General features: G+C 41.9%; 2 protein-coding genes across 2 annotated transcripts; one reads left to right on the top strand and one right to left on the bottom strand.

Annotated features, from left to right (window-relative positions):
- Nucleotides 1–23,844: 23,844 nt before the first annotated feature.
- Nucleotides 23,845–24,795, top strand: LOC307161306 (uncharacterized protein; the record flags this gene model as incomplete). The annotated part of the gene is made up of 6 exons (XM_079875933.1): nucleotides 23,845–23,998; nucleotides 24,068–24,129; nucleotides 24,209–24,262; nucleotides 24,344–24,412; nucleotides 24,539–24,611; nucleotides 24,788–24,795. The coding sequence occupies 6 exons, from the start codon at nucleotides 23,845–23,847 to the stop codon at nucleotides 24,793–24,795; spliced, it is 420 nt and encodes a 139-aa protein (XP_079732059.1).
- A 49-nt stretch (nucleotides 24,796–24,844) lies between these two features.
- On the bottom strand, nucleotides 24,845–26,239 carry LOC307161307 (putative nuclease HARBI1; the record flags this gene model as incomplete). Its single annotated transcript, XM_079875934.1, has 4 exons — nucleotides 24,845–25,218; nucleotides 25,306–25,417; nucleotides 25,529–25,644; nucleotides 25,807–26,239. 4 exons carry the CDS (start codon nucleotides 26,237–26,239, stop codon nucleotides 24,845–24,847), a joined length of 1,035 nt encoding a protein of 344 aa, XP_079732060.1.
- Nucleotides 26,240–26,675: the final 436 nt, after the last annotated feature.

Genomic DNA, 26,675 nt, shown 5'->3' on the forward strand with positions numbered 1-26,675 from the left:
TTAGATATTAGCTTTATGTGTTAGTATTAATCAATAAAGTATTGTTTGTATTTGAACAAAGAGATTACTTGTGTTATCTGCTTACAAATTTATTGTCTTGAACTTCGATCAAAAGTTACCTATGCTTTTACCCTATTTCTTAATTTACTGTTAGGGGGTTATTCTTTCTTGGCCAGGAAGATATTATATTTCCTAGAGTTAATAATTGTTTATGCTTTCTGTTCATTGGATGAACTGATAAATGATCATATTATTGATTCTGTTACAGTAAATTCTGAAAATAATTAAATAATTAATTATTGATCATAATTCGTTATGAATAATAATTAACGATATTTATACGGGCGTATAAACGCTACAGGAGAATTCGTACATGGTTTACGCCAGCACCGAGAGCCTAAATTGTTTTGAATGTGGTGAGTTGGGCCATAAACGCTTCGCTTGTCCACATAAAGATGATCAGCACGCGTCCACATCTGATGTGATCAGTGGTGATGTAAACAATACTGAGATTACCAACCAACAAATGAGCGAAAGTGATGAACAGAGGAATGAGGAGCAGGGTGAAGGAGCCACAGAGCAGGACAAGATGGAGGAGGTGAGTGAGCCGAAAGTGACGAACAGAGGAATGAGGAGCCGGGTGAAGGAGCCACAGAGCAGGACAAGATGGAGGAGGTGAGTGAGCCGAAAGTGACGAACAGAGGAATGAGGAGCCGGGTGAAGGAGATAAAGAGCAGGACAAGATGGAGGAGGTGAGTGAGGCGAAAGAGACGAACAGAGGAATGAGGAGTCGGGTGAAGGAGCCACAGAGCAGGACAAGATGGAGGAGGTGAGTGAGCCGAAAGTGACGAACAGAGGAATGAGGAGCCGGGTGAAGGAGATACAGAGCAGGACAAGATGGAGGAGGTGAGTGAGGCGAAAGTGACGAACAGAGGAATGAGGAGTCGGGTGAAGGAGCCACAGAGCAGGACAAGATGGAGGAGGTGAGTGAGCCGAAAGTGACGAACAGAGGAATGAGGAGCAGGGTGAAGGAGATACAGAGCAGGACAAGATGGAGGAGGTGAGTGAGGCGAAAGTGACGAACAGAGGAATGAGGAGCAGGGTGAAGGAGCCACAGAGCAGGACAAGATGGAGGAGGTGAGTGAGCCGAAAGTGACGAATAGAGGAATGAGGAGCCGGGTGAAGGAGCCACAGAGCAGGACAAGATGGAGGAGGTGAGTGAGCCGAAAGTGACGAACAGAGGAATGAGGAGTCGGGTGAAGGAGCCACAGAGCAGGACAAGATGGAGGAGGTGAGTGAGCCGAAAGTGACGAACAGAGGAATGAGGTGCAGGGTGAAGGAGATACAGAGCAGGACAAGATGGAGGAGGTGAGTGAGGCGAAAGTGACGAACAGAGGAATGAGGAGCAGGGTGAAGGAGCCACAGAGCAGGACAAGATGGAGGAGGTGAGTGAGCCGAAAGTGACGAATAGAGGAATGAGGAGCCGGGTGAAGGAGCCACAGAGCAGGACAAGATGGAGGAGGTGAGTGAGGCGAAAGAGACGAACAGAGGAATGAGGAGCAGGGTGAAGGAGCCACAGAGCAGGACAAGATGGAGGAGGTGAGTGAGCCGAAAGTGACGAACAGAGGAATGAGGAGCAGGGTGAAGGAGCCACAGAGCAGGACAAGATGGAGGAGGTGACTGAGGCGAAAGTGACGAACAGAGGAATGAGGAGCAGGGTGAAGGAGCCACAGAGCAGGACAAAATGGAGGAGGTGACTGAGCCGAAAGTGACGAACAGAGGAATGAGGAGCAGGGTGAAGGAGCCACAGAGCAAGACAAGATGGAGGAGGTGACTGAGCCGAAAGTGACGAACAGAGGAATGAGGAGTCGGGTGAAGGAGCCACAGAGCAGGACAAGATGGAGGAGGTGAGTGAGCCGAAAGTGACGAACAGAGGAATGAGGAGCAGGGTGAAGGAGACACAGAGCAGGACAAGATGGAGGAGGTGAGTGAGGCGAAAGTGACGAACAGAGGAATGAGGAGCAGGGTGAAGGAGCCACAGAGCAGGACAAGATGGAGGAGGTGACTGAGCCGAAAGTGACGAACAGAGGAATGAGGAGCAGGGTGAAGGAGACACAGAGCAGGACAAGATGGAGGAGGTGAGTGAGGCGAAAGTGACGAACAGAGGAATGAGGAGCAGGGTGAAGGAGCCACAGAGCAGGACAAGATGGAGGAGGTGAGTGAGCCGAAAGTGACGAACAGAGGAATGAGGAGCAGGGTGAAGGAGCCACAGAGCAGGACAAGATGGAGGAGGTGAGTGAGCCGAAAGTGACGAACAGAGGAATGAGGAGCAGGGTGAAGGAGACACAGAGCAGGACAAGATGGAGGAGGTGAGTGAGGCGAAAGTGACGAAAAGAGGAATGAGGAGCAGGGTGAAGGAGCCACAGAGCAGGACAAGATGGAGGAGGTGACTGAGATTAATGTCAATGCTGAGAGTGTGGTGCAACCTGGATGTAGTTATGTTTCTGCTAAATCTGCAAATGTATTGGACAATATTGATAAGAGTGAGGCTCAGAGTAGTGTGGAATATGTGTGTGTACAAGTACAAGTTAATGATGTAGACTGGAGAGCTGAAGGCTTAGAGGACAATATAGCAGATGAGATGGATAGTTTTTCCCAGTGTACTGATAATGGAGATGGTGATCAGTGGTCAGAGGGCTTAGGAGGAACTGATAAAGATCTGTATACTGTTGAACAAATTAATGCATTTCTTGATCAAACAAAAGGAAAAGCTGGTGCTGAAGTAACTAACTACTTCCCTAATATTGACAAGTTTATTGATCGGTTATATGGGCAAGGAAAGCGAGCAACTACGAGGATCTTTCGCAACAGACGCGGTTTCGTCTTAAGAAGCATATTACTGTTCTCAGACAAGGCAAAAAGACGGGGAAAATGAGGGGAAAACTAAATAATCTAAATGGCTTATACTTTTTCTTTCTGTTTTTTCTTCTTTCTTTTCCCCTTGTTCATGGAGATCTTGTGGGTGGGATCATTTAATAGAAATGGAAGGAGGGATAGGAGAAAAAAAGGTTTATTATCAGAAATTATTGGATTGAAGGATCTGAGTGTTGTTTTTGTGCAAGAAACCCATAGCAGTCGAAACAATGAGAATGATTGAGGCTTGTGGTGGGAAGGAGATAGAATTCTTAGTCATGGGACTAATTTAAGTGCTGGAGTTGCTGTACTTTTTTCCTCTGCTCTCACAACAAATATTTTATCAAAAGATGAAGTGGCACCAGGGAGACTTTTGACTTAGGGCTGAAATTATGAATTTTAATTTCCTGTTTGTAAACATATATGCCCCTAATATAGGAGCAGACAGAGTACAGCTTTTTACTAAACTAGAGCAGATTTTAAAACAAAAGCAGGATGGTGATCTTATCATATTAGGGGGAGATTGGAGCTGCACTCTAGACTTTGTACGAGACAGGGATGTGGAAGAACCTCATTCACAGTCAGCTATTTGTTTAGCTAATATATTTAAACATCTACAATACTCAGATGTATGGAGAGAGCATAAGTTATTAGTACGGCAGTATACATGGATGAAAGTTGGCAATGGCAGTGTTTCTGGAGCACGTTTAGACCGTTTTTATGTATCACACAATTTGAGAAATAAGATTGTTAATACAGATATCATCCCTACGGCTCTTTCTGATCATAATCTTATCACATTTGAGTGCATTCTGACTGAAAGGAAGCATACAAGCTATTACTGGCATTTTAATGTCAAACTTTTGGAAGATAAACATTTTTGTGAGAATTTTAATTTTTGGGGGGAAAACTGGAAAAATGAAAAATGTCTTTATGAAAATGTTATTCAGTGGTGGGAAGTTGGTAAAGCGCACATAAGAGGGTTTTGTCAACAGTATGCATCTCATACCTCTTTAATTATGAAAAAGACACTAGCGTTGTTGGAAAAAGAGATTATGGACATTGAAAAGAGTACGAATGACAATGATGCTAGAGATCTACAAGAACTGTGGACTGAAAGAAAAAATCAGCTGAGCTCCTTTTTAAATGAAAAAGTTAAAGGAGCTCTCGTAAGAAGTCGTTTCCTAACCATAAGAGACATGGATAGATCTTCTTCTTATTTCTTTAACTTGGAGCGAAAAGCAGGACAAGAAAAACTGATGTGTGTTTTAAAGGATAATAATGGACATAACACTTCAGACCCAATAGTGATGCGCAAACTTGCTGTGGATTTTTATTCTACTTTATATGCTGCTGAAAACTCAGATGATCTGTGCAGAAATCAATTACTACAAGATCTTCCTGTCTTAACATTGGAACACAAGCAATTTTTAGAGACTGAACTCACTTTCGAAGAGGTTACTGCTGCTGTTATGGGACTTTCCCCAGGTCGTATCCCAGGACTGGATGGTTTACCTGCTGAATTTTATAATTTTTTTTGGAATGTTATTGGTTATGATCATTTTGAGGTGATCCAAAAATGCATCAATAAAGGAATTCTTCCTTTGAGTTGTCAGAGGGCAGTTTTAACACTACTTCTGAAAAAAGGTGACCTAACTCTCTTGAAGAACTGGAGACCTGTAGCAATTCTAGGCTCTGATTACTTTTTTTTTCAAAATGCCTGGCCAGTAGGGTAAATAGTGTATTATATACGATTATAATTAAAGATCAGTCTTATTGTGTAAAAAATAGATCTGTAATAGATAACTTACATCTGGTACGTGACATTTTTTATTTTGCTTCTCACAATAATGCTAATCTGGGTTCTCTTACGAGAGGTCTCTCGTACTGCGTAATATCTTACGCTAAGGGAAAAACTCTTTTCCTCGAGATATTGAAGCCAGAAAATTATCCTTAATTTTTGTAATAATGCAAAACGCGTTGCGGCAGCATGCAGACATGGGCGAGACAGCTCGCGCGCCCATTGGCTGCCCTGCGGCAACTGCAACAGCCTATCGAAAGGCCCCTCATGGCGTATGTCCAATGAGGGCGCTTCACGCCCCAAAACGTCATATCCCGCCGAAACGGGTGTGGCTTAGGCTTATAAATATAGCTTGATAGGCTGGTTGAATCTGATTTTTCATCTCTTCAGCGAAGCTCAAGCATCGCTGGATCCCGAGAGGAAGAAGCCGCGCCATCTGAAAAGCCTTCTGCGGGACGAGCCTTCGCATCTGAAGCCGCTGGCCTCACTCGCCGCCTTCAGTCGCCGTTCCTGCTAACGCCATCCGGCGCCTATATCCTTTTTCTCTACTAAGTGTGTGTGTGTGTGTGTGTGTGTGTGTTCGCCGCTGCGACTCACACTCCCTGCCTAAAAGAGCCGAGCGTCTTTTTTTAAGATGTCTCACCTTCTGTGGCTCGTGTCGAGCCCCACTCAGCAACGGGACCGCCATGTCATCTGCGCTTCCTGCCTGGGTGAGGATCACGCAGTTCTCGCGCTCGCTGACGGCGACTGCCCTCACTACGAGCTGATGCGATGCCCATGGTGACTCTGAGGACTCGCCTGGGATCTTTCGCCGAGACTGCACCTCCGCCTGCTGCGGTGCCGCGCCGTAAAGCGCCGTGTTCAGCAGGTCCCGGAACCTCCTCCAACCAGCAAAGCTCGCCGGTTCGCCCGCCAGCTTCGCCCGAGTCTCTCACTGTCGGACAGCGGCCGCAGTCTGCCGCCGCTTCCGTCATGGATGACGATGAAGAAGCCGTGTCTATGTGGATGGAGTTTTTCCTGCTGCAGGGCTAGCTTTCTTTACATCACAAGAAAGCTACCCAGCCCCATTCGCGTGCGTCACTCACCGGCGACAGGAGGAACGAGAGTGTTTTAGTCCCGCCGTGGCCGGACCAACCTCTGTTTCTCACACATTTCTCAGTTCCCTCCTAAGTTCAGGCGACTGGAAATATCAATATTGCAGTAAACGAGTCTGTTGTAAAACACGCACGCCTGCAATCAAACGCCGTCACAAGACATGATGACGCTATCTGGCTATCCGCTACCATTCTCTATGGCGCTCTCGCTCTGCTGGCCCCTCCGCATGAGCCCCGGCCTAAGATTGAGGTAAAGCCCGAGGCCTCAAAGTCCTCCTAGCCCGCCTAGGAAAACAACGGTGTTCAAGTCCCGCTGCGGCCAGACTCCCACCAAAACTTCTCGCTCGTTCAGTTCCAGAAAATGCGACTGTTCCAGTGTATTTTGCAGAAAACAAGCCGGTACCACAGCCCGTTTGCCTGCACACAAACGCCGTTTTTATGTCGGCCCAGATAAATCTCATAAGAGTGTATTTTCTGGTATTCCGGCCACGGCCGATGGTGTTATGAGCAGAGGTGGGACAAAGTCATTGTTATGCAAGTCACAAGTAAGTCTCAAGTCTTTGCCCTCGAGTCCCGAGTCAAGTCGAGTCAAAGATGAGGCAAGTCCCGAGTCGAGTCAAAAGTCAAAGCCAACAAGTCTCAAGTCGAGTCCAAAGTCCTACCATTTTAGTTTCGAGTCATTTCAAGTCCTCTTACCACAGAAATAAAATTTATACAAATCATGTATGTCTGTAAGATTTGTATTTATTTAAACCTCTTTTTATACAATGACATTAATCAAATACAGTAAAAAACAGAAAATTAAATTTTCACAAAAAATGCTTGTATTTCAACAGCATATTGCACTAGAACAATGCACAGCATGCCGCTTCAGTCCTGTATTGTATTGACCTCATATTGCAAAACAGTTTAACTTTCAAATAGACATGGGTCGTTTTAGCCTAAACCTTTTTAAACAGGTCCTCACTTCTGAAAAAATTATCACTTCTGAAAAACTGGACCAACCTGATAATATAATTGGAATGCCTCCATGACTGGTGTGTATGAGAGAGAGAGAGAGAGAGAGAGAGAGAGAGAGAGAAAGAAGACAGTTTAAAAGAGACAGGCGTCTATTGGGGACTCTGCTATTATTTGAAGTTTTACGGTACATCCGATAAGGTGCTTAGCATTCGTTCAAAACTTACCTTTCTTTGTGCAACTTCAGGCAACTTCAAATTGCAACTCGTTTTTTGTCGACTACCTCGTAATTTTTATAGCCAAATGAAACTACCTTCGGTATCATTTTGCCAACTGGAGCGTTGTTGCTTGTTGTGCTTCATTGGTTGTCTTGCAATGTGCCTGCTTACGCCGTTTCACACATACTCCGTGTGCAGTACGTATGCGGTGCAAGACCAGCACGCGCAATAGTGCTTTCACATATGCTGCGTTTGCAGTGCGTGATCCGCGGCTGTACCACAAATACATACTCACTATTTGTATTTCAAATCCAGAAGTTATTAGCAACTTTTATTTTAAAAAAGTTTTTTTGTCAGCATTGCGATTCTCTTTGTACACACGTATAGGCTACACTCTTTAATAGATGTATTCACGTTTAAATACAATTTAAACAACGTATTATTTAATGCATTACTCTTATATAATTATATATTAAGTTGCTCAAGCAAGTGGTAAAATATTTAACCATGTAGGCCTAAATATTAAAATCGCATAGCCTACATTTTAAATTAAAACTTAAAATTGACAAAAACAGCAGACTCATACTCTTTCTTTTGCATAATTTAAATCTTTATACAATAAATCTCGCATGTCACAAAGAACTTGTTTTTCCACCTCCACGAATGAGACGAGTGTGCATTATGCTGCCTTGTTGAAATATGTATTTTCCCTTGATTTACCCTGGTCTTAACGTCTCAGCATTGCGATTCTCTTTGTACACATACACTCTTTAATAGACGTATGCACGTTTAAACACAATTTAAACAACGTAGGCATATTATTCAATGCATTACTTCTTCTTATATTAAGTTCCTAAAGCAAGTGGTCAAATATTTAACCATGTAGGCTACTTGTATAAAAAACAGCCGACTCTCATGCCTTTTTTTATATATTTAAATTAATACAATAAATCTCGCATGTCACAAGGAACATGTTTTTCCACCTCCACGAATGAGACGAGTGTCGTTCATTATGTCGCCTTGTTGAGGTAAATTGTAATTTTCCTTGCCCTGGTCTTAAAGTGAAAATAGTATTTAATTAAATACATTTAATTAAATACATTTATGGTGAGATTACTACATTTTATTTAATTAATCGTATTTGTGGTGAAATTACTACATTTTTAGGTCAATCTGTGTTTATTTTGACCACGAACCATGTGCTGTCACTTTAATTCAGCGAGTGCAGCACAGCAGAAATAGACTCTGTGCGGAAACGATCGCGGCACTGCTGTATACGCACCGCTCCTGGAACGGATCGACGGACTGCAACCGCGTGCAGTGTGAAAGCTCTAACCTGTTAACATGGGTACGGAAAAAATACGCACCGCAAACGGAGTAGCCTATGTGTGAAACAGGCGTTAGATACTGTCGAATCAAAACAACGTGGGACTACAGTGATTGGATGTCGTGCAGGCAGCGCGCACGCTCTCTGCATGCATACAGGTGGTGCACATTTTTTTCACAGATGCAGATAAACTGAGAGGTGGACATTTTTTTCCCCAGTTTTCATGGGAAGTAGCAAGTCTTCTTGAGTCAAAAGGCGCAAGTCCAAGTGAAGTCACGAGTCATTGATGTTAAAGTCCAAGTCGAGTTGCAAGTCTTTGTACATTTTGTCGAGTCGAGTCTGAAGTCATCAAATTCATGACTCGAGTCTGACTCGAGTCCAAGTCACATGACTCGAGTCCACACCTCTGGTTATGAGTGTAGTAAAATGCCCACACCTAGTGCCCATTCCTAGGCAAGGCAAGGCAACGCAAGTTTATTTATATAGCACATTTCATACACAATGGTAATTCAAAGTGCTTTACACACTATTAAAAATAATCAGAAGAAATAAGAATATACAAAACAGTTTAAAATAAAGAAACGAGAAAGAACTAAAAATAATTAAAACAGTTTAGAATAAAGAACAGTTTAAAATAAAGAAACAAGAAAGAACTAAAAATAATTAAAACAGTTTAGAATAAAGACTAAAATAAGACACAGGATAAACAGTCGGACAAACAGTGACACAGTGCTCATTCATTAAATGCAAAGTTAAACAGATGTGTTTTGAGTCTGGATTTGAATGTGACTACTGTAGGAGCACATTTGATCTCCCCTGGAAGCTGGTTCCAGCTGCGGCTGGCATAATAGCTAAAAGCAGACTCTCCTTGCTTAGAGTGAACTCTTGGAACTTCTAGCTGATGTGATCCCAATGATCTGAGTAATCTGTTGGGTTTGTATTCCGTGAGCATATCTGCAATGTATTGAGGTCCTAGGCCATTAAATGATTTATATACTAGTAATAATACTTTAAAATCAATCCTATAAGTAACTGGCAGCCAGTGTAATGACCTGAGTACTGGTGTGATATGATCATATTTTCTGGTTCTGCTAAGAATCCTGGCTGCAGCGTTCTGTATGAGCTGCAAATGTCTTATGGTCTTTTTGGGAAGGCCAGTGAGGAGTCCATTACAGTAATCCACCCTGCTGGTGATGAAAGCATGCACTAGTTTTTCTAAGTCTTGACTGGAAACAAAGCATCTAATTCTTGCAATATTTTTCAGATGATAGTATGCTGATTTAGTTATTGCTTTGACATGACTATTGAAACTAAGGTCTGACTCCAAAGACACACCAAGATTCTTGACCTGATTTTTAGTTGTTTGACCTTTAGAGTGAAGGTATGCGTTCACCTTGAGAACTTCATCTTTGTTTCCAAACACAATGATTTCAGTTTTGTCTATGTTTAACTGTAGAAAGTTTTGGCACATCCAGCTGTTGACTTCATCAATGCATTGAAGCAGAGAGTCAATGGGGCTGTAATCGTTAGGTGATAGGGCTAAGTAGATCTGTGTGTCATCTGCATAGCTGTGGTAAGAGATTTGGTTCTTTCTCATTATTTGGCTCATTGGGAGCATGTACAGGTTGAACAGGAGTGGCGCAAGAATTGAGCCTTGAGGGACTCCGCATGTCATGGATGTCCACTCAGACTTATGGTCACCTATACTCACATAATAACCTCTCCCATCTAAGTATGACCTGAACCATTTTAGAACTGTCCCAGAAAACCCCACCCAGTTTTCCAGCCTGTCTAGAAGTATTTTGTGATCGACAGTGTCAAAAGCAGCACTGAGGTCGAGTAGAACCAGCACTGATAATTTGCCTGAATCCGTATTTAAGCGAATATCGTTTATTATCTTAATGAGCGCTGTCTCTGTGCTGTGATGCGATCGGAAGCCAGATTGAAAATTATCAAAGTATCCATTTGAGTTTAAGAATTTGTTCAGCTGGTTGAAGACAACTTTTTCAATGATTTTGCCTGTGAAAGGAAGATTTGAGATCGGTCTATAGTTGCTTAATATAGTCTTATCCAGATTGCTCTTTTTCAGGAGGGGTTTGACAACAGCAGTTTTAAGGGAGTTTGGAAAACTTCCATAGAAAAGTGAGGCATTTACCACTTCTAGGAGATCTGCTTCTAAACAGTCTAACACACTTTTAAAAAAAGATGTGGGAAGTGTGTCAAGGGCGCAGGTTGATGTTTTAAGGTGCTGAACGGTTTCTTTCAGAATTTTGCCATCAATTTCTTCAAAATCAGACATAGTAACTACTTTCTCAGGTTGTAGTCTGATCTGACTGACCCCAGCGCAACTCAAGGATGTGCTGATCACCTTTCTAATATTATTGATTTTCTCCGAGAAAAAGGTAGCAAACTCACTACACTTGCTGTCGGAGAGCATTTCACTGGGAATCTGGCTTGGGGGATTTGTTAGTCTGTCGACAGTAGCGAAGAGATTTCGAGTATTATTTAGGTTTCTGTTTATGATATTGGAGAAGAAAGTCTGTCTAGCTTTGCCTAGTTCCATATTGAAAGCACGAATGGTGTCTCTATAGATGTTATAGTGGATTACAAGTTTTGTCTTTCGCCACATGCGCTCTGATTTTCTGCATTGTCTTTTCATAATTTGCACTGCTGTTGAGTTTCTCCAAGGTGCTTTTTGTTTACCATTCTTCCTGACTTTCACAGGAGCAATATCATCAATTACATTTTTAACCTTCGAGTTAAAAGAATCAAGGAGAGAATCAACCGAGTCAGCAGATATGCTCGGTCTTAGGGATATGGCCTTCATAAATAGTACACTAGTGTTCTCATTTAGGCATCTCTTCTTGACAGACACAGATCTAACTTCAATGGCAGGAGAGATCAATAAATCAAAGAAAATACAGTAATGATCAGAGAGTGCGGCATCCTTAATATCATTCAATGAAATGTTTAGACCCTTACTGATAAGTAAATCTAGAGTGTGTCCACGATTGTGTGTGGGCCCATGTACATGTTGAATCAGATCAAAAGTTTTTAAAACAGTAATGATTTCTTTTGCCATATTATTTTCTGCATTATCTATGTGAATGTTAAAATCTCCAGTTCAAAGATTTTCATATTGTCTTCTTAGTAATTAAAATTGAAAAGTTTTCTTCTAGAAAGACAAAACGTTCAGGTGGAGAAAAAACTTTTTCTTTACCTTGACATGTTTCGACTGCAACCTGCAGTCTTCCTCAGAAGCGTCATCTGACAGCTGTGACGTGTCGTTTATCAGCTGTTATTTCCTGGGCGTGGCCAACCCGGCGGACCTGACAGTACCGCCGGGCTGGCCACGCCCTGCCCCCCCGTCGCTCGATGGTCTCTGGAGAATGGTGTTCCATGTGTGTGAGAGCATGTAGGCTCCCTCGTCCCGGTATCAAACAGATACAGAAGATGGATAAAGGAGGCGATTGAAATCAGGAAACGGGCCAAGGACACCATCAACCGGGACGAGGGAGCCTACATGCTCTCACACACATGGAACACCATTCTCCAGAGACCATCGAGCGACGGGGGGGCAGGGCGTGGCCAGCCCGGCGGTACTGTCAGGTCCGCCGGGTTGGCCACGCCCAGGAAATAACAGCTGATAAACGACACGTCACAGCTGTCAGATGACGCTTCTGAGGAAGACTGCAGGTTGCAGTCGAAACATGTCAAGGTAAAGAAAAAGTTTTTTCTCCACCTGAACGTTTTGTCTTTCTAGAAGAAAACTTTTCAATTTTAAAATCTCCAGCAATAGTGAAACTGTCAAACTCTGAGGAAATTATTGATAACAGTTCTGTAAAGTCTTCAGCAAAGGCTGAAGAGTATTTTGGAGGCCTGTAAATAGTGATAAGTAAAATCCGTGGAGCACCTTTTAACACAATACCCAGATATTCGAAAGACGGGTAATTACCAAATGATATTTGCTTACATTGATAGACATCTTTAAAAAGAGCAGCTACACCCCCACCTCTCCTTCCAGCTCTGGAGACACTCATAAAGGTAAAGTTCGGAGGAGATGTTTCATTGAGGATTGTTGCACTGCAGCTGTCTTCTAGCCAAGTTTCATTTAGAAATATAAAGTCCAGGTTGTATGTGCTTATAAAGTCATTGACTAGAAGTGATTTATTTTTAAGTGAGCGGATGTTTAAAAGTGCTAACTTAACAGTCTTGCTTTTTGTGTCCACAATCTTAGTTTGTCGTGTGATAGGCACCAGATTAGATGGGTTTGCTGTACGGCTTTTAAAGGCCTTAGACTTTCTAACATGTGAATGAACAGATGATACAGGAACACTGGGTTCCCGCTTGTTCTGTAAACATTTGAGAAAGTTACTGTTATCACAGCGGGGACCCGGCACAAATCACTTGGAGCTGGTATCGGTTGATTTTGTAACACCTCGAGCAGACGGTGGAAGTTGTGGGCCCTGGCGTTGTGGAAGGGGCCTTAATGCTCGAGGAGGAGGAAGAGGGGGAGGGGGGAGAGGGCGAGCTGCGCTCATAGACTTTGGTGGTAGTGATGTTTTTCTGGTTGATATCTGGGGGCTTCCAGCGAATTGGGTTCCAGCATACACTAGTTTTTCCATTTTCTCTGAGAAACACATCAATGGGGATGTAGGAGATAGTGATAGCGGTGAGAGTGGCTGTGGTGTTAATGGAGGCTGTAATATGCTGTCTTGGCTTTCCTGGTCGTGTTTGGGTGCTGAATCTGTTGTTACTGGTGGCTGTAATGTACTGTCCTGGCTTCCCTGGTCATTCTTGGGTGCTGAATCTGTTGTTATTGGAGGCTGTAATATGCTGTCCTGGCTTCCCTGGTCATTCTTGGGTGCTGAATCTGTTGTTATTCGAGGCTGTAATATGCTGTCCTTGGGAGCTGAATCTTGTGACATTTCTAATATGTCACAGTCTGACTCTGGTGAGCTCTGTAGGCAGGGCTCAGCTGAAGTTGTGTCCGTGAGCAGAAGTTGTTTTGGCTGCATGGTGTTATCACTGTCTTTGTGAGATGTGTCAGCCGCATGTCCATTCAAGTCCTGAAGTGAAGTCCTGTGGTCATTCAAACTGTGTCCAGGTGAGTGTGTGCCATTCTGGTTGATTGGATTGGCAGAAGGATGATGAAGGGAGAAAAGGATATTGTCCTTTAGCACTCTTGAACCCAGTTTGTTTGGAAGATGGCCATTTTGTTGAAACAGTGGCCTCTGATTCCAGAAAAGATTAAAGTTGTCTATGAAGTTCACTCCTTTTATATTACAGGTTTTTTGCAGCCATGAATTAAGCCCAAGCAACCGTGAGAACCTGTTACTTCCTCTTGCTGGGAGTGGTCCACTGATGAATGTTTGTACTTTCAGTCTTTTGAGTGTTTCAAAAAGTTCATTGAAATCCTTCTTAAGCTGTTCTGACTGCTCTTTATGGATATCATTCTTCCCCACATGAATGATGAGTCGATTTGCAGTCTTATGTTTCATCAAAATGTTTTGAATTTCTCTGTTTACGTCAGAGGTTGTTGCTTGTGGAAGGCAGCATGTAGTTGTATCTTTCGAGCTGATATCTCTGATCGTAGAGTCCCCAACTATCAATGTTTTGACCTCGGCTGCGCTCTGAGCTGAGTGCCGCTGTCTGCTTGACCTTGAGCGCCTGTTAGTGTCAGAGTGAGCTCCTGGCTGTCTGTGTTCATCCACATTTAACAAATTTGAGCATTCCTCATTCAATAATACTTCAAATCTGTTCTTAAGATGAATAGGTTGTGGAAGACGACCAGTGTTTGTAATCCTTGTAGCTGTGTATGGTGTAGATGTAACTATTTTTGCCTGAGAGAGTCTAATGTCTCTATTTTTGGGTTTTGCCCCCTCTTTGTACCAACGGTTTGTAGGTCGATCGGCTTGTTTCTCTGCACTAGGTATGTTCTGTTGAGGAGCATTAAATTCATGACACTCACCGGCTGTGCGCTGTATTTGTCCATGATGAAACTCTGTTGTGTGTTCCGTCTGGTTTGATCCTACCATTAGCTTTGTTTCAAGAACTGTAATCCTTTGTAAAAGTTTTTGGCAGTTAGTACAGCAAGTAGAATCAAAAGGACGCATTTTCTCTTATCCTTGTGAATGTTTTCTCTTCCGCCGGAATGTAAGCAGTTCAGTTTTCTCTTCCTCGGAATGTAAGCTTCAGTGAATTCTGAAGGAATGAAAATAATTCTGCTTTTTTATAGTAATCCAAGCGTTCTGAGCACTGTGCTGATTCACTGAAGTTAAAATTAGGTGATAAAATGTAATAATAACGAAAGCGATAGAGCAAAGTGCGGAGCAGTAGGCAAAAGCGTCCGAACAGTAGCAAAGCAGGAAGCAGCACACAAGCACAGCCCGCCACATTCCAGGGCTCGCACACATAAAGTCGACTCATATCGATTGTGCATTAAATGTAGTGAATGTGCCCACGACAACAGTGCCCACAAACACTACATACTACATGTCTCACGGTTTCTGTAAAAACGAAACCAACGATCCGGCCACGGCCAACGGTGTTATGAGTGTAGTAAAAATGCCCACACCTAGTGCCCATTCCTACACACAAGCACAGCCCGCCACATTCCAGGGCTCGCACACATAAAATCGACTCATATCGATTGTGCATTAAATGTAGTGAATGTGCCCACGACAACAGTGCCCTCAAACACTACATACTACATGTCTCACGGTTTCTGTAAAACGAAACCAACGATCCGGCCACGGCCAACGGTGTTATGAGTGTAGTAAAAATGCCCACACCTAGTGCCCATTCCTACACACAAGCACAGCCCGCCACATTCCAGGGCTCGCACACATAAAATCGACTCATATCGATTGTGCATTAAATGTAGTGAATGTGCCCACGACAACAGTGCCCACAAACATTACATACTACATGTCTCACGGTTTCTGTAAAAACAAAACCAACGATCCGGCCACGGCCGACGGTGTTATGAGTGTAGTAAAAATGCCCACGGTTCAGTGTTCATCCCTAAACGCAAGCACAGCCCACCACACAGGGCTCGCACACACAAAATCGGCTCATGTCGATTGTGCATTAAATGTAGTGAATGTGCCCACGAACCAGTGCCCACAAACACTACAGACATGCCTCACGGTTTCTGTAAAAACGAAACCAACACACATTCAGTCTGTTCATACAGACAGTGTTTCCAGTGTAGTAAATATGCCCGCTGTCCCGCGCTCACATTCACTCACAGACATGGCAAACCCCACGGGGCTCATCCCTCAGCTAACTGCCATGGGAGAGTCGAGCGCGGGCAGGCTGCCCGCTGTGATCAACGCGCCCCCCGCCTCGAGCGCCGCAAGCACGGCGCCAAGCGGCAACATTCTAATCTGAAAAATGAAGCCTACCCGGAAGTGCGAAAAACTGCAATACATCGAAAATCCGCTAGGGGCAGGTCCCAAAAGGGAGCAAATGTCCATAGACCCCCATGTTAAAATGTCCGTTTTCACAGCATAAATTCATGTTTTTACAGGTTGGTCCCATGGACTTTTATTGTATTTTTCGATAGGTTCCGAGTCCCTGACAACTGTGAGGGGGTGAATTTTTTTCTAACTCGTTAGTTTAGATCGTATTTAGATATAAAATGTATGACAAATAAGGGCGTGGTTAACTTTGATTGACAGCTGATAACGAGTGGAATTCCTGAAATTTGACGTCTTGGCCATGATCTGACACAACACATCATACCACCTCTGTATCTTTTCTGAACATTTGTATTGAAATATCATACATAAAATGGGTTGCTCTGCTATAAACTGCACTATCCGACACTGTAGGAGGACTTCGCTCCAGTTTTTCCGGTAAGTGACATTCCACTACTATTTCACGTAGTTAGCACTATTTAGCATCAATGTTTGTGGGCAGTGACACTGCAACAGTTAGCATTAAATCGCCTCAGATAAGTTAGCGTCCGAGGTACTTTAGCCATAGACATAATAAATGCCGAGGCGCTCAGCGCTCATGTACCCCGCCGAAAACAGCCTTACCTCGGCTAGTGCTTCTGACGTTCGCTGCTGGATCTGATGTCTTTAGTCTAGTGGTTAAAAAAAAATTTTTTGTGATCAATTTTTTATTGTTTTTTCCATTTAGGGAAACAAAAATAAAACAAACAACAACAAGCAAATGAACAAACAGATGTGGCAAGCATCATTTTAACAGTAATAGCAAGATTAACAGAGAAATTGACATGGTAGTGTAGCATAACAAATAAATAATAAATACGTAGCAATGGCAAAACTACCAAGCATATGAAATCAAATAGCCAGAGTATATGTAGGGAATACCACATATACTCCCAACCCCCCTACCCCCCTACCCCCCAACCCCCCAACCTCCCAACCCCCCAACCACCACCCCCCACCCAACAGGACCCCAAGAGAAAGAAAAAAAAATGACTACAATAAAGATTTTAGCGTGGAGATGGCATCATCCCAACATGAGATGTTTTCAGGTTTGGCCAAGTGCAAGTTTGCAGCCCAACGTTCCATAATGGCGATATCCATGTAATCTAGCAGCCATTTGTTTAAAGATAATAAATGAGGGGGTTTCCATCTACATGCTATCAGCCTTTTAGCCGCAGTAAGACCAGTCAAAAAAAGGCGTTTGGATTTAGCAGGTAGGTTCAAACCGGAAGAATCATTCAATAATAAGAGGGTAGGCGAGTAAGGAATCTCCTGAGACAATAATGTGGACAATACACTACAAACATTTTTCCAGAAAGCCACAACACCTGGGCACTCCCACACCATATGAAAAAAAGTGCCCAAACTCTTTTGCAAACACAGAGTACAATTAGGAGAGGGCAAAGCTTTAAATCTGAACAAACTGCGGGGAGTGAAATATGACCTGTGTATAAAATTGTAATGAATCATTCGGTGGTTGGGGTTTCTGGAAGAGAAAGACAGATTATGCCAGATCAAGTGCCAGTCCAGATTATTATTATCAGATGGCAAATCCTGCTTCCAAACTCTATCAAGAGAGAGTGGTTTATTTGGTGCCTGCAACAAGACAGCATAAAAAATAGAGACCAACCCCTTACCCCCGGTCAAAACCTTGTGAAAAGGATGTAAACCTAGTGTGCCATTCCAAGGAACCCCATAGGTGCGCATTGCTGTACGTAACTGAAGATAAAAGAAAAAGGAGGAACCGAGTAAATTAAAGATTTTCTGAACGTCTAAGAATGACCGGAGACCTTCAGCCCCAAAATTGTCAGATAGTGTAAATACACTATTATTTGCCCAACTAGAAAAGTATATAGGGCGTCCTCCCAGCTGGAGACGAGAGTTAAAGAAAATAGGTGACTGGAGATACCAATTTGGAGATATTTTACAATATTTTTCAGCAGCGTTCCAATTGGAAATTAGCTCAGTGATAATGGACCCAAATTTAACCTTAGATTGTTTAATAGAGATATTAGAGTAAATAAGATCTTGTAATCGGTGAGGCTTTACAATATTTTCCTCAATAGAACGCCAAGATACACAAGATGCTGTGTCAAACCAGGTGGAAAGAGCGCGTAACACAAAGGCCCAATGATATAATTGAAAGTTTGGGAGTCCTAAACCCCCAGACTTTTTTGGCCTTTGAAGGACAGAGATTTTAATTCTGGGTCTTTTACCCGCCCAAATAAATTTAGAAAGTAGTGAATGAATTTTTTTCCAATAACCTTTGGAAGGTGCCAATGGAAGCATAGAACCAACAAAATTTATTCGGGAGAGAGTATTTATTTTAATCACTGAAATGCGGGAATGAAAAGACAAAGTTGGGGAGCTCCACTTTTGAAGACTATTTTCCACCTCGACAAGTACTTTATTGTAATTATTAGTCACTGTAGCTGATACTGTAGGGAAAATTGAGATTCCTAGATATTTAAACGTCTGAACAACTGGTATGTTCATTGTGGCAACGGTGGTAGGGGCCTGTCCAGTAGAAGAATTCAAAGGTAATAATACAGATTTTTCCCAATTGATTTTATATCCTGAAACCTGACCAAAGTCCTTAAAAATATTTAAAAGGTGTGGAAGACTATGAGAAACATTATGAAGGAAGAGAAGGATATCGTCTGCATACAAAGATATAAAATGTTTGGTATTATGTATAACAATAGGATTATGACTAACTGACTGCCGAACTGCCTGAGCAAGAGGCTCAAGAGATAAAACAAACAACAGAGGCGAGAGAGGACAACCCTGTCGAGATCCTCTAGATATGGGAAATTGCTTAGAACAGGTGATCCCTGTTAAAACCGTTGCAGTAGGATCATTATATAAAGTTTGAATCATTGATAAAAAGTTAAGTCCGAAGCCCATATGATACAAAACCTGCCACAGAAAATGCCACTCAAGACGATCAAACGCCTTCTCTGCATCAAGAGACAAAATGCCATTTGAAGAATCTGCGGTGTTGGAAGCTTCTATTATGTGAAGAAGGCGACGGACATTATCTGAGGCAAGGCGATTCTTGATGAAACCAGTCTGATCCATGTGGATTAGAGTAGACAAATGTGGTTCCAATCGAGAAGCTAAGACTTTGGCGAACAACTTAGTATCAGCATTTAAAATAGAAATAGGACGGTAACTCGAACACTCAGAAGGTTCCTTACCCTTTTTTAAAAGCAAAGAAATAATAGCAATATTTGAATTGTTAAAAAAAGAACCCTTAGTAATTGTAGAATGAATCATCTCCAGTAAAAGAGGACCGATTTGGGGCCAAAAGGCCAAATAAAACTCGGGGGGTATACCATCAAGCCCTGGAGATTTATTCTTATTCATGCTCACTAAGGCTTTGTACAACTCACTCAGAGTTATTGGAGCATCAAGTTCAAGAGCAGATTCACAGGAAAGCTTTGGAAGTTGAAGAGGGTTCAGAAAGCTTTTGCATGCCTGCTCATTATAAATAAACTCTGAGGAGTATAAATTAGAATAAAATGAGCAGAAGACATCATTAACCTCATTTGGATCAGAACACAGTTTACCTGTGGAAGATTTAGCAGACGTTATGTTAGCCAATTGTTCATTGGTTTTAAGTTTCAAAGCCAGTAGATGACTTGGTTGAGCACTGTACAAGTAATGAAGTTGCCTAGTCCTATGAATGAGAAAGTCAGATTTGTTCCTGAGTAGTTGATTAAGGTCTTTCATCAACAAGTCTCGCTCAAGAATAAGGTCAGAGGTAGCATTCAGAGACAAAGAACACTCTAAAGTTGAAATTTTATTTTCTAAATCTACGATATGCTTCCATCTTGTTTTGTTTAGATTAGAGGCAAATCCAATTGTTTTGTCCCTTATGAACCCTTTTACAGCTGACCAGAGTACCCTGGGATCATCAACAGAGGATCTATTTATCATTAAAAATTGATCCAGCTGTTCTTTCATTTCCCTTAGAAAAGTTTCATTCTGCAATAGAGTACAATTGAACCGCCAACGGGCCGCTCATTTGGGACCTGGAGAAATTGCCAGTTTGCCCGATACAGCCCTATGGTCAGAAAGAGACATAGGAAGAAGAGCAAAATCAGAGGTTTTTTCAAATAAATGTTTAGAAATGAAAATATAATCTATACGGGAAAAAGTTCTATGTCGTGATGAAAAACAAGAAAACTCCTTTAGAGAGGGATTAGCAGTCCGCCAAACATCTATTACGGCACAGTCTAGAGCCCATTTCCTTAATGCAGTGGAAGCAAGACGTTGGTTTGCCCCCTCCACCACACCAGTTCTATCTAATGAATGTGACCAAACCGCATTGAAGTCACCTCCTATTATTAGGCCAAAATCAGATAAATCCAGTATAAGTTTAGTCAGATAATCAAAAAAGCTCCTATAAAAAGCGTTAGGGGCATAAACTGAAGCAAAAGCTATTTTTTTTATCATTTATTAGAGTTTTAATAAAGACAACTCTACCCTCAGAATCCTTCCCACTGTCTAAAATTGTAAACTGAAAACTACGTTTAGCAATAATTGCTACTCCTCTGTTTTTTTTTAAATTTGAGGAAGAAGCAATGACATGATCAAATTTATTATGAAATCTGGAAACATCCCTTTCCAGAAGATGGGTTTCCTGAAAAAGAGCTATATCTATATTCATCCTCCGCAAAAAGTCCAGAGTGCTTGTACGTTTATGAGGAATATTAAAACCCCGCCCATTCCACGACAAAAAAGAGACACTAGTCATAAGTGTCTGAGTAGAAAAATAATATCAAAATAGTGAACCAATAAACCACCACCTCAAATGTATAATGAAAAGTGTAAAGTTCTATCCTTTGGGTCCTGTCCCACCCAACCATTATCCCTCCATCCTGAAACCCCCTTACCCACCCACCAAGCCTACCTTCTTTCCCTTCTGAAACCCCCCCTAAAAAAAACAGATGGAAAAAGGGTCCATCTAGAGCCCACCCTCACCCCCCCAAAAAATTGAAGTGACAGTAAGGATGGTCAGATAACCCTTTATTTGAGTGTAAATTGCCTAATAACAAAAAAAGAAAGATTGGATTTATATTATTAAATAACCAAAAAAAGGGTGCAAAAGAAAAATGATTAAGCTACAAACACCCATTATTAATAAGACTCAAATAAGGTTATGCCAAAATCAAGCAAACATAACTAACAATAACAAAAAAAAAAGAGAAAAGAAAAAAAAGAAAGAAAAAAAAGTTGCCTTCCAAACAACTGTAAACAAGTCAGAATGACCGGAGTGACGACCCATCAGTTCTGAAGCGTCATCCAGGAAATAAACAAACCAGCTTTAGGAACTTAACAGAACGGTACAGTAGAGTAGATAGAGTAGAACATGGTATTGTAGTATTTGCCTTGCCTCTCTTGGGCTTGACTAGTCTTCTCCCTCACTTGGTCAATAAGAGATTTCTGTCTCTCAACAGTGCTGTAGGCTACATGATCGGGATTAGGCGGTTTACGAATTAACCGCTCAAGTGGACCTTTTTACTTGCGTCCTAGTGCAATCTCTGCCGGAGTGAGAGCCGTGCTGTCTTGCCATGCTGAATTAATGGCATACCGGAACTCTGGTATCCACTTGTCCCAGTCACGGTGATTGTCACGGACGTAAGATGCTATCATCGTTTTCAAGGTCCTGTTGACCCTCTCAGTTAAGTTGGTCTGAGGATGATAAGCTGTACTGAGTTTTTGAACTACACCCCATCGTTTGCAGGTATCGTTGAGTAGCTGGGCAGTGAACTGAGGCCCAAGGTCCGATACTAAGTATGCCGGAGCTCCCCATCGTGTGAACATTTCTTTTGTCAGAATGTTGGTTATCAGATGCGTTTTAGAAGACCGTAGAGCAAAGAGTTCTACCCACTTGCTGCAATAATCCACAAAGACTAATAAGAATTCATTGGATCGTGGGCTTCTTGGGAAAGGTCCCATCAAATCTACTCCAAGCATATAGCCAGGCTCTACTACTGGGGTTGACTGCAACAATCCAGATAGCTTAGAGATTCTTGGTTTGTAGGCTTGACACGTCTTACATTGGGTACAAAAACTCCAAACGTCTTTACGAATCTCAGGCCAATAAACATTGTCAAGTAGCCTCCGTAAAGTTTTCATTCTTCCCAAGTGTCCGCTCAATGGGTTTGAATGAGCAAATTGCAAAAACACTTCCCTCAGTGATGCAGGTATAATTAATTGACTAGTGCTCTCTTGTTGCTTGCCAGGTACCCTGCGAAACAAGTAGTCATTCTGTACAACGTAAGCAATACGGTTTGGATCGGTATTGGGTTGCTTGGCTGACTCCCATAAAGACTGTAAAGAAGAATCAAGCTTTTGAGCCTTCCCAATCTCATCCCAACTGACTGGTAAATTTGGGTCTGGTTTTGTGGGTTGACATAGGGCAATGTGGCCTACCACTTCTTGCACAGGTATTCCTCTGGATAGGGCATCAGGTACAACGTTACATGATCCCTTACGGTACTTAACCGTAAAGTTGAAACTTTGCAGCCTTAAAGCCCACCTGGTCAAACGAGAGGATGGTTTGGGCTGATTAAATACCCAAGTCAGGGCTGAATGGTCTGTGAGTACTTCGAAGTTCCTTCCCTCCAAGTACTGCCTCCACTTTTCTACAGCCCACACCACGGCCAAACACTCTTTTTCTGCTGTAGAATATGATTTTTCCGCTCCCTGTACGAGTCTTGAAGCATAAGCGATGACATGCTCTAAACCATCAATGTCTTGGGTCAGCACAGCTCCTAATCCTATATCACTAGCATCAGTTTGTACTTTAAAGTCCTTAGTGAAGTCAGGTGGCATTAAAACTGGTGCTTGTTGGAGGGCGTTTTTAAGATCATTAAAAGCATTCTGGCACTCAATGGTCCAATCCCAAGCAGTTTCTTTAGCCTTTAGTGCATGTAAAGGTGCTGCTCGCTCAGAAAAGTGAGAAATGAAACGATGGTACCAACTTGCAAGACCCACAAACCTCTGTACCTCCTTGACATTTTTGGGTACCGGAAAATCACGAACTGCTTTGACTTTAGCAGATTCGGTACGGACCCCTTCTTCAGAAACGACATGTCCTAGATATGTGATGGTTTTTTGCAACATGGAACACTTCTTGAGGTTGAGTGTTAATCCTGAAGCTTCCAGGGGCCTGTACCATGAAGGTAGCTGAACAAACTCGGGGTTACAGGATTGGTTTTGAGTTGACAAAACCAAACCGATGCAATCAGGCTTTATTGGTACCATGACGCAGCTCATCAACTTTCTCTGTCAACTCAGGCTTTGATCCTTAAGCTATGATTACTCCACGCGCGCGTGCACATAAAAAAGTGACGTCGACACTGAACAACCAATCGCGTTCGAAATGGATAGAGCGAGAGCTACATACTTTTCAGAGGAGGAGCAAGAGATAATAATCCAGAAATATGAGGAATATAAAAGTATTTTTCAAGCACGCAGTAACACTGTATCTGCTGCCAAAGCAAGAGAACAATCTTGGAGGAAGATTGCTGATTGCGTTAATGCGTAAGTTAAACAATTAATGTACATTTATGTAGGCTAATCATATTAAAAATGTATTAAATGCTCAAATGAAAATGTATTCGTGTATATATATATATATATATATATATATATTATATCTCTATATATATTATATCTCTATATATAGTATATCTCTATATATATATTATATCTCTATATATATTATATCTCTCTATATTATATCTCTATATATATATATATATATTATATCTCTATATATATTATTTATATATATATATATATATCTCATACACACATGCATACGTGTGTGTAGATGTATGTAAAATGTGAATGTATAGGCTATTACATCCTAAGAAAGATTGATATTCATTGATTTTTAGATGCAACCCCAACTCCAAACGTTCTTGGCAGCAGATCAAGACAAAGTATAAAAATATAATTCAAAGTGGTGAGTATTTAACATAACTTTTTATTATTTTTTTTTTGAACATTTAATCACAAACACTTGTTTGCAGCAAACAGAAAAAAATGTGAAATGAAGAAAACTGGGGGAGGGCCACCTCCTCAAGATTACACTGTGGCGGAGGAGTTGGCTCTGAGCAACAATAAGGGGCGGCTGATTATGGATGGGATTGCATGTGCTGTTCAGTCTGACCCTGGTGCTGGCTCCTCTAAGCAAGTGACACTGGGTATGTGTGTACAATGCATTACTAATGTTTTTTAAAAAAAAGTTAAATATGGCTGACTCTGTTCTGCAGTAGAGGGAAATACAGTGTCCCTGTTGAAGCCAGCACACATTCACACAGTCTCCCACACAGAGGTCAGTATGCAGCAGACAGAACACCAAACATAACCTGCTTTATAACAGTTATGCTTTACATTGGCCTTTTATTTATTAGGGTGAACCAAACGATGAAGACACTCTGTCTGTGTGTTCTGAGACAGTTGCTGAGGTGAATGCACTGAGCTTTTTATTATGGCACACATTTGAATGTCATAATTAAGTGACTGGCCCTTACACATCTCTTTTGTAGGATTTTTCACAACCTGCCCCAGAAACTGAGGCCTCTACCTCAATGGGCTACAGAAGGAATGTGAACAAGGTAATGCTTTAAACCCTTGACATAATTTACAGTCAGTCCTGTGTTTGTAGAAAGTCATGCCACTTTTTGTGATTTGATCAACCTCCAGAAAACGTGTAATGATTGTTTGTGGTGGAATTGTTTCAGGTGGAAACAGACTCAGTCAGGGCCCTGTACAAAAGGAGCCTCGAACTAGACTGCACACTGAAGGAGCTGGACTGTGAGCTGAGGAGGCTCCAAATTAAAAAAATTAAATTGGAGATCAAACAGCTGGAAAAAACAGATCTCAGTATGTGAACTTTTTTTTAACCAAGTAACCCTTTAGTGTGAACACTATGAATGTTTATTAATGTAATTTTAATGTATTTTTTTCTTGCTCTCTCTCTTCCTCCATAGCCACATGATGACCAATAAAACAGTTTGAGACATATCAGCAGTGTCAGTGTGCTTTTATTAAGTAAAATATTGTGTTGTGATTGCATTTCTCACAGCTGCACCAGCTGGGTGGTCAAGTGTGATGGGGTCAATTTCATCGGGGAGAAGCTGGTTCTGTGGTGGTACTCGCTCCTTTCTGATAGTGGCTATATTATGCAGAATTGCACATGCAGCCACTATCTGTGATGCCCGCTCTGGTGACACTCTTAAACGCCTAAGGCAGTTGAAACGTGCCTTTAGGATGCCAAAGGTCATCTCGATCTTGACCCTGGTTTTACTGAGGGCCACATTGAAGCGGTTTTGTGGCCCTGTCTGAGGGTCAGGATAGGGGGTCAGCAAAAACCTCTGGCATGCATAACCTCGATCTCCTACCAACAGGCCATCAAAAAGCCCTGTCATAGAACAGAAAAGGGGAAAATTGTGTAAGTTTTGCTATTAAAATTAAAACTTTAAAGTGTACTGTACCAAATTGAACTTGCCTTCCTCAAAGCGCTGACACAAAATAGACTCACGGAAAATTCGTGAGTCATGTACTGAGCCAGGCCATTTGGCATCCAAACTTGTTATCATGCATTCATGATCACAAGTCATCTGCAGATGAAATGTACAGTAAATAATTGTCCTGTTAGTTACTATTTATTTAAAGATTGATCTCAATGCAAATAAAAATCACTTCACATAGGCTATATAGTATAGCCCTACCTGAACATTAAGGCTGTGAAAGGACTTTCTGTTCACATAATCTGCCTCATGTTCTCCGAGAGCTGTGGAGATTGCAACATGTGTGCAGTCTATTGCTCCTATGACTCTAGGGAATCCTATCATAGGAATTAAAAATATATATTTAAAATCATTCTTAACAGGTAGCTACTGCAGACTACTGTATAATAGATTTCTAAGTGTGAAATATGCTTTTTTGAGAAAAAAAAAATGAGTGTAAAATGTTACATTTGTTCATGTGATGTATCAAGATATCTTACCGGCAATTTTATAAAAGCCCTCTTTTATGGACATGGTCGATAAATGTCCAGGGAACACAATGAAGCTATTCGTGTACCCCTGCAGAGCGAGGACCACCTTTCGAATGGTTCGACAGACTGTGTTTTTCCCTAGATTCTCTGCATCCCCGACCGCATACAAGTATGTACCACTTGCAAAAAACCGCAACGCAATACATACCATTTGTGGTACAGTAAGGGCATGGCTTCGATGAGTCACATTTTTTATGTGCGGCTCAAGAAGTTCACAAAGATAAGACATTCCTTCCGCGGAAAATCTGTATCTTTCATACAAGTAAGCATCAGGAAAGTCAAATGGATTTTGTCTGTCCCTAAAAACTCTTTCTCTACGAAGTGCTCGTCTAACAATTTGCGCAGAGATGTCCACAGGATTTGGGAGAAAAGGTGAAGCCATTGCAACAGAGAACAGACGCTGGGAATTAGTTACGTCACTTATATGTTTCTTTGCTCACAGCTGATTGGTCAAACTTCAGTCTGAGATCTCCTCAGAAGGAGACATCCAGAACATAACCTGCCCCGGAGCAGGTTAGCCGTGCAGCGTAAGATACCATGGCAACGAACACCGATTAAAGCCGAGCTACTTTCATAGTACCTAAAACCCAGGGTTGGCGGAAACTAAGCTGAAACATAGCTGGCTAGCCACCTAATCCGGCTTCATGGTACAGGCCCCAGTTTGGCAAAGAGTTGTTTGAGATGTTGGAAGTGGTCTTGAATGTTTTTGGAATATATCACAATGTCATCAAGATAAACAAAACAGAACTTCCCTAAATACTCTCTCAGAATGTTGTTCATTAGTCTTTGAAAGGTTGCAGCAGCGTTTTTGAGGCCGA

The sequence above is a fragment of the Squalius cephalus genome, assembly GCF_949319135.1.
Source record: "Squalius cephalus genome assembly, chromosome: 7".
NCBI classification, from domain to species: Eukaryota; Metazoa; Chordata; class Actinopteri; order Cypriniformes; family Leuciscidae; genus Squalius; species Squalius cephalus.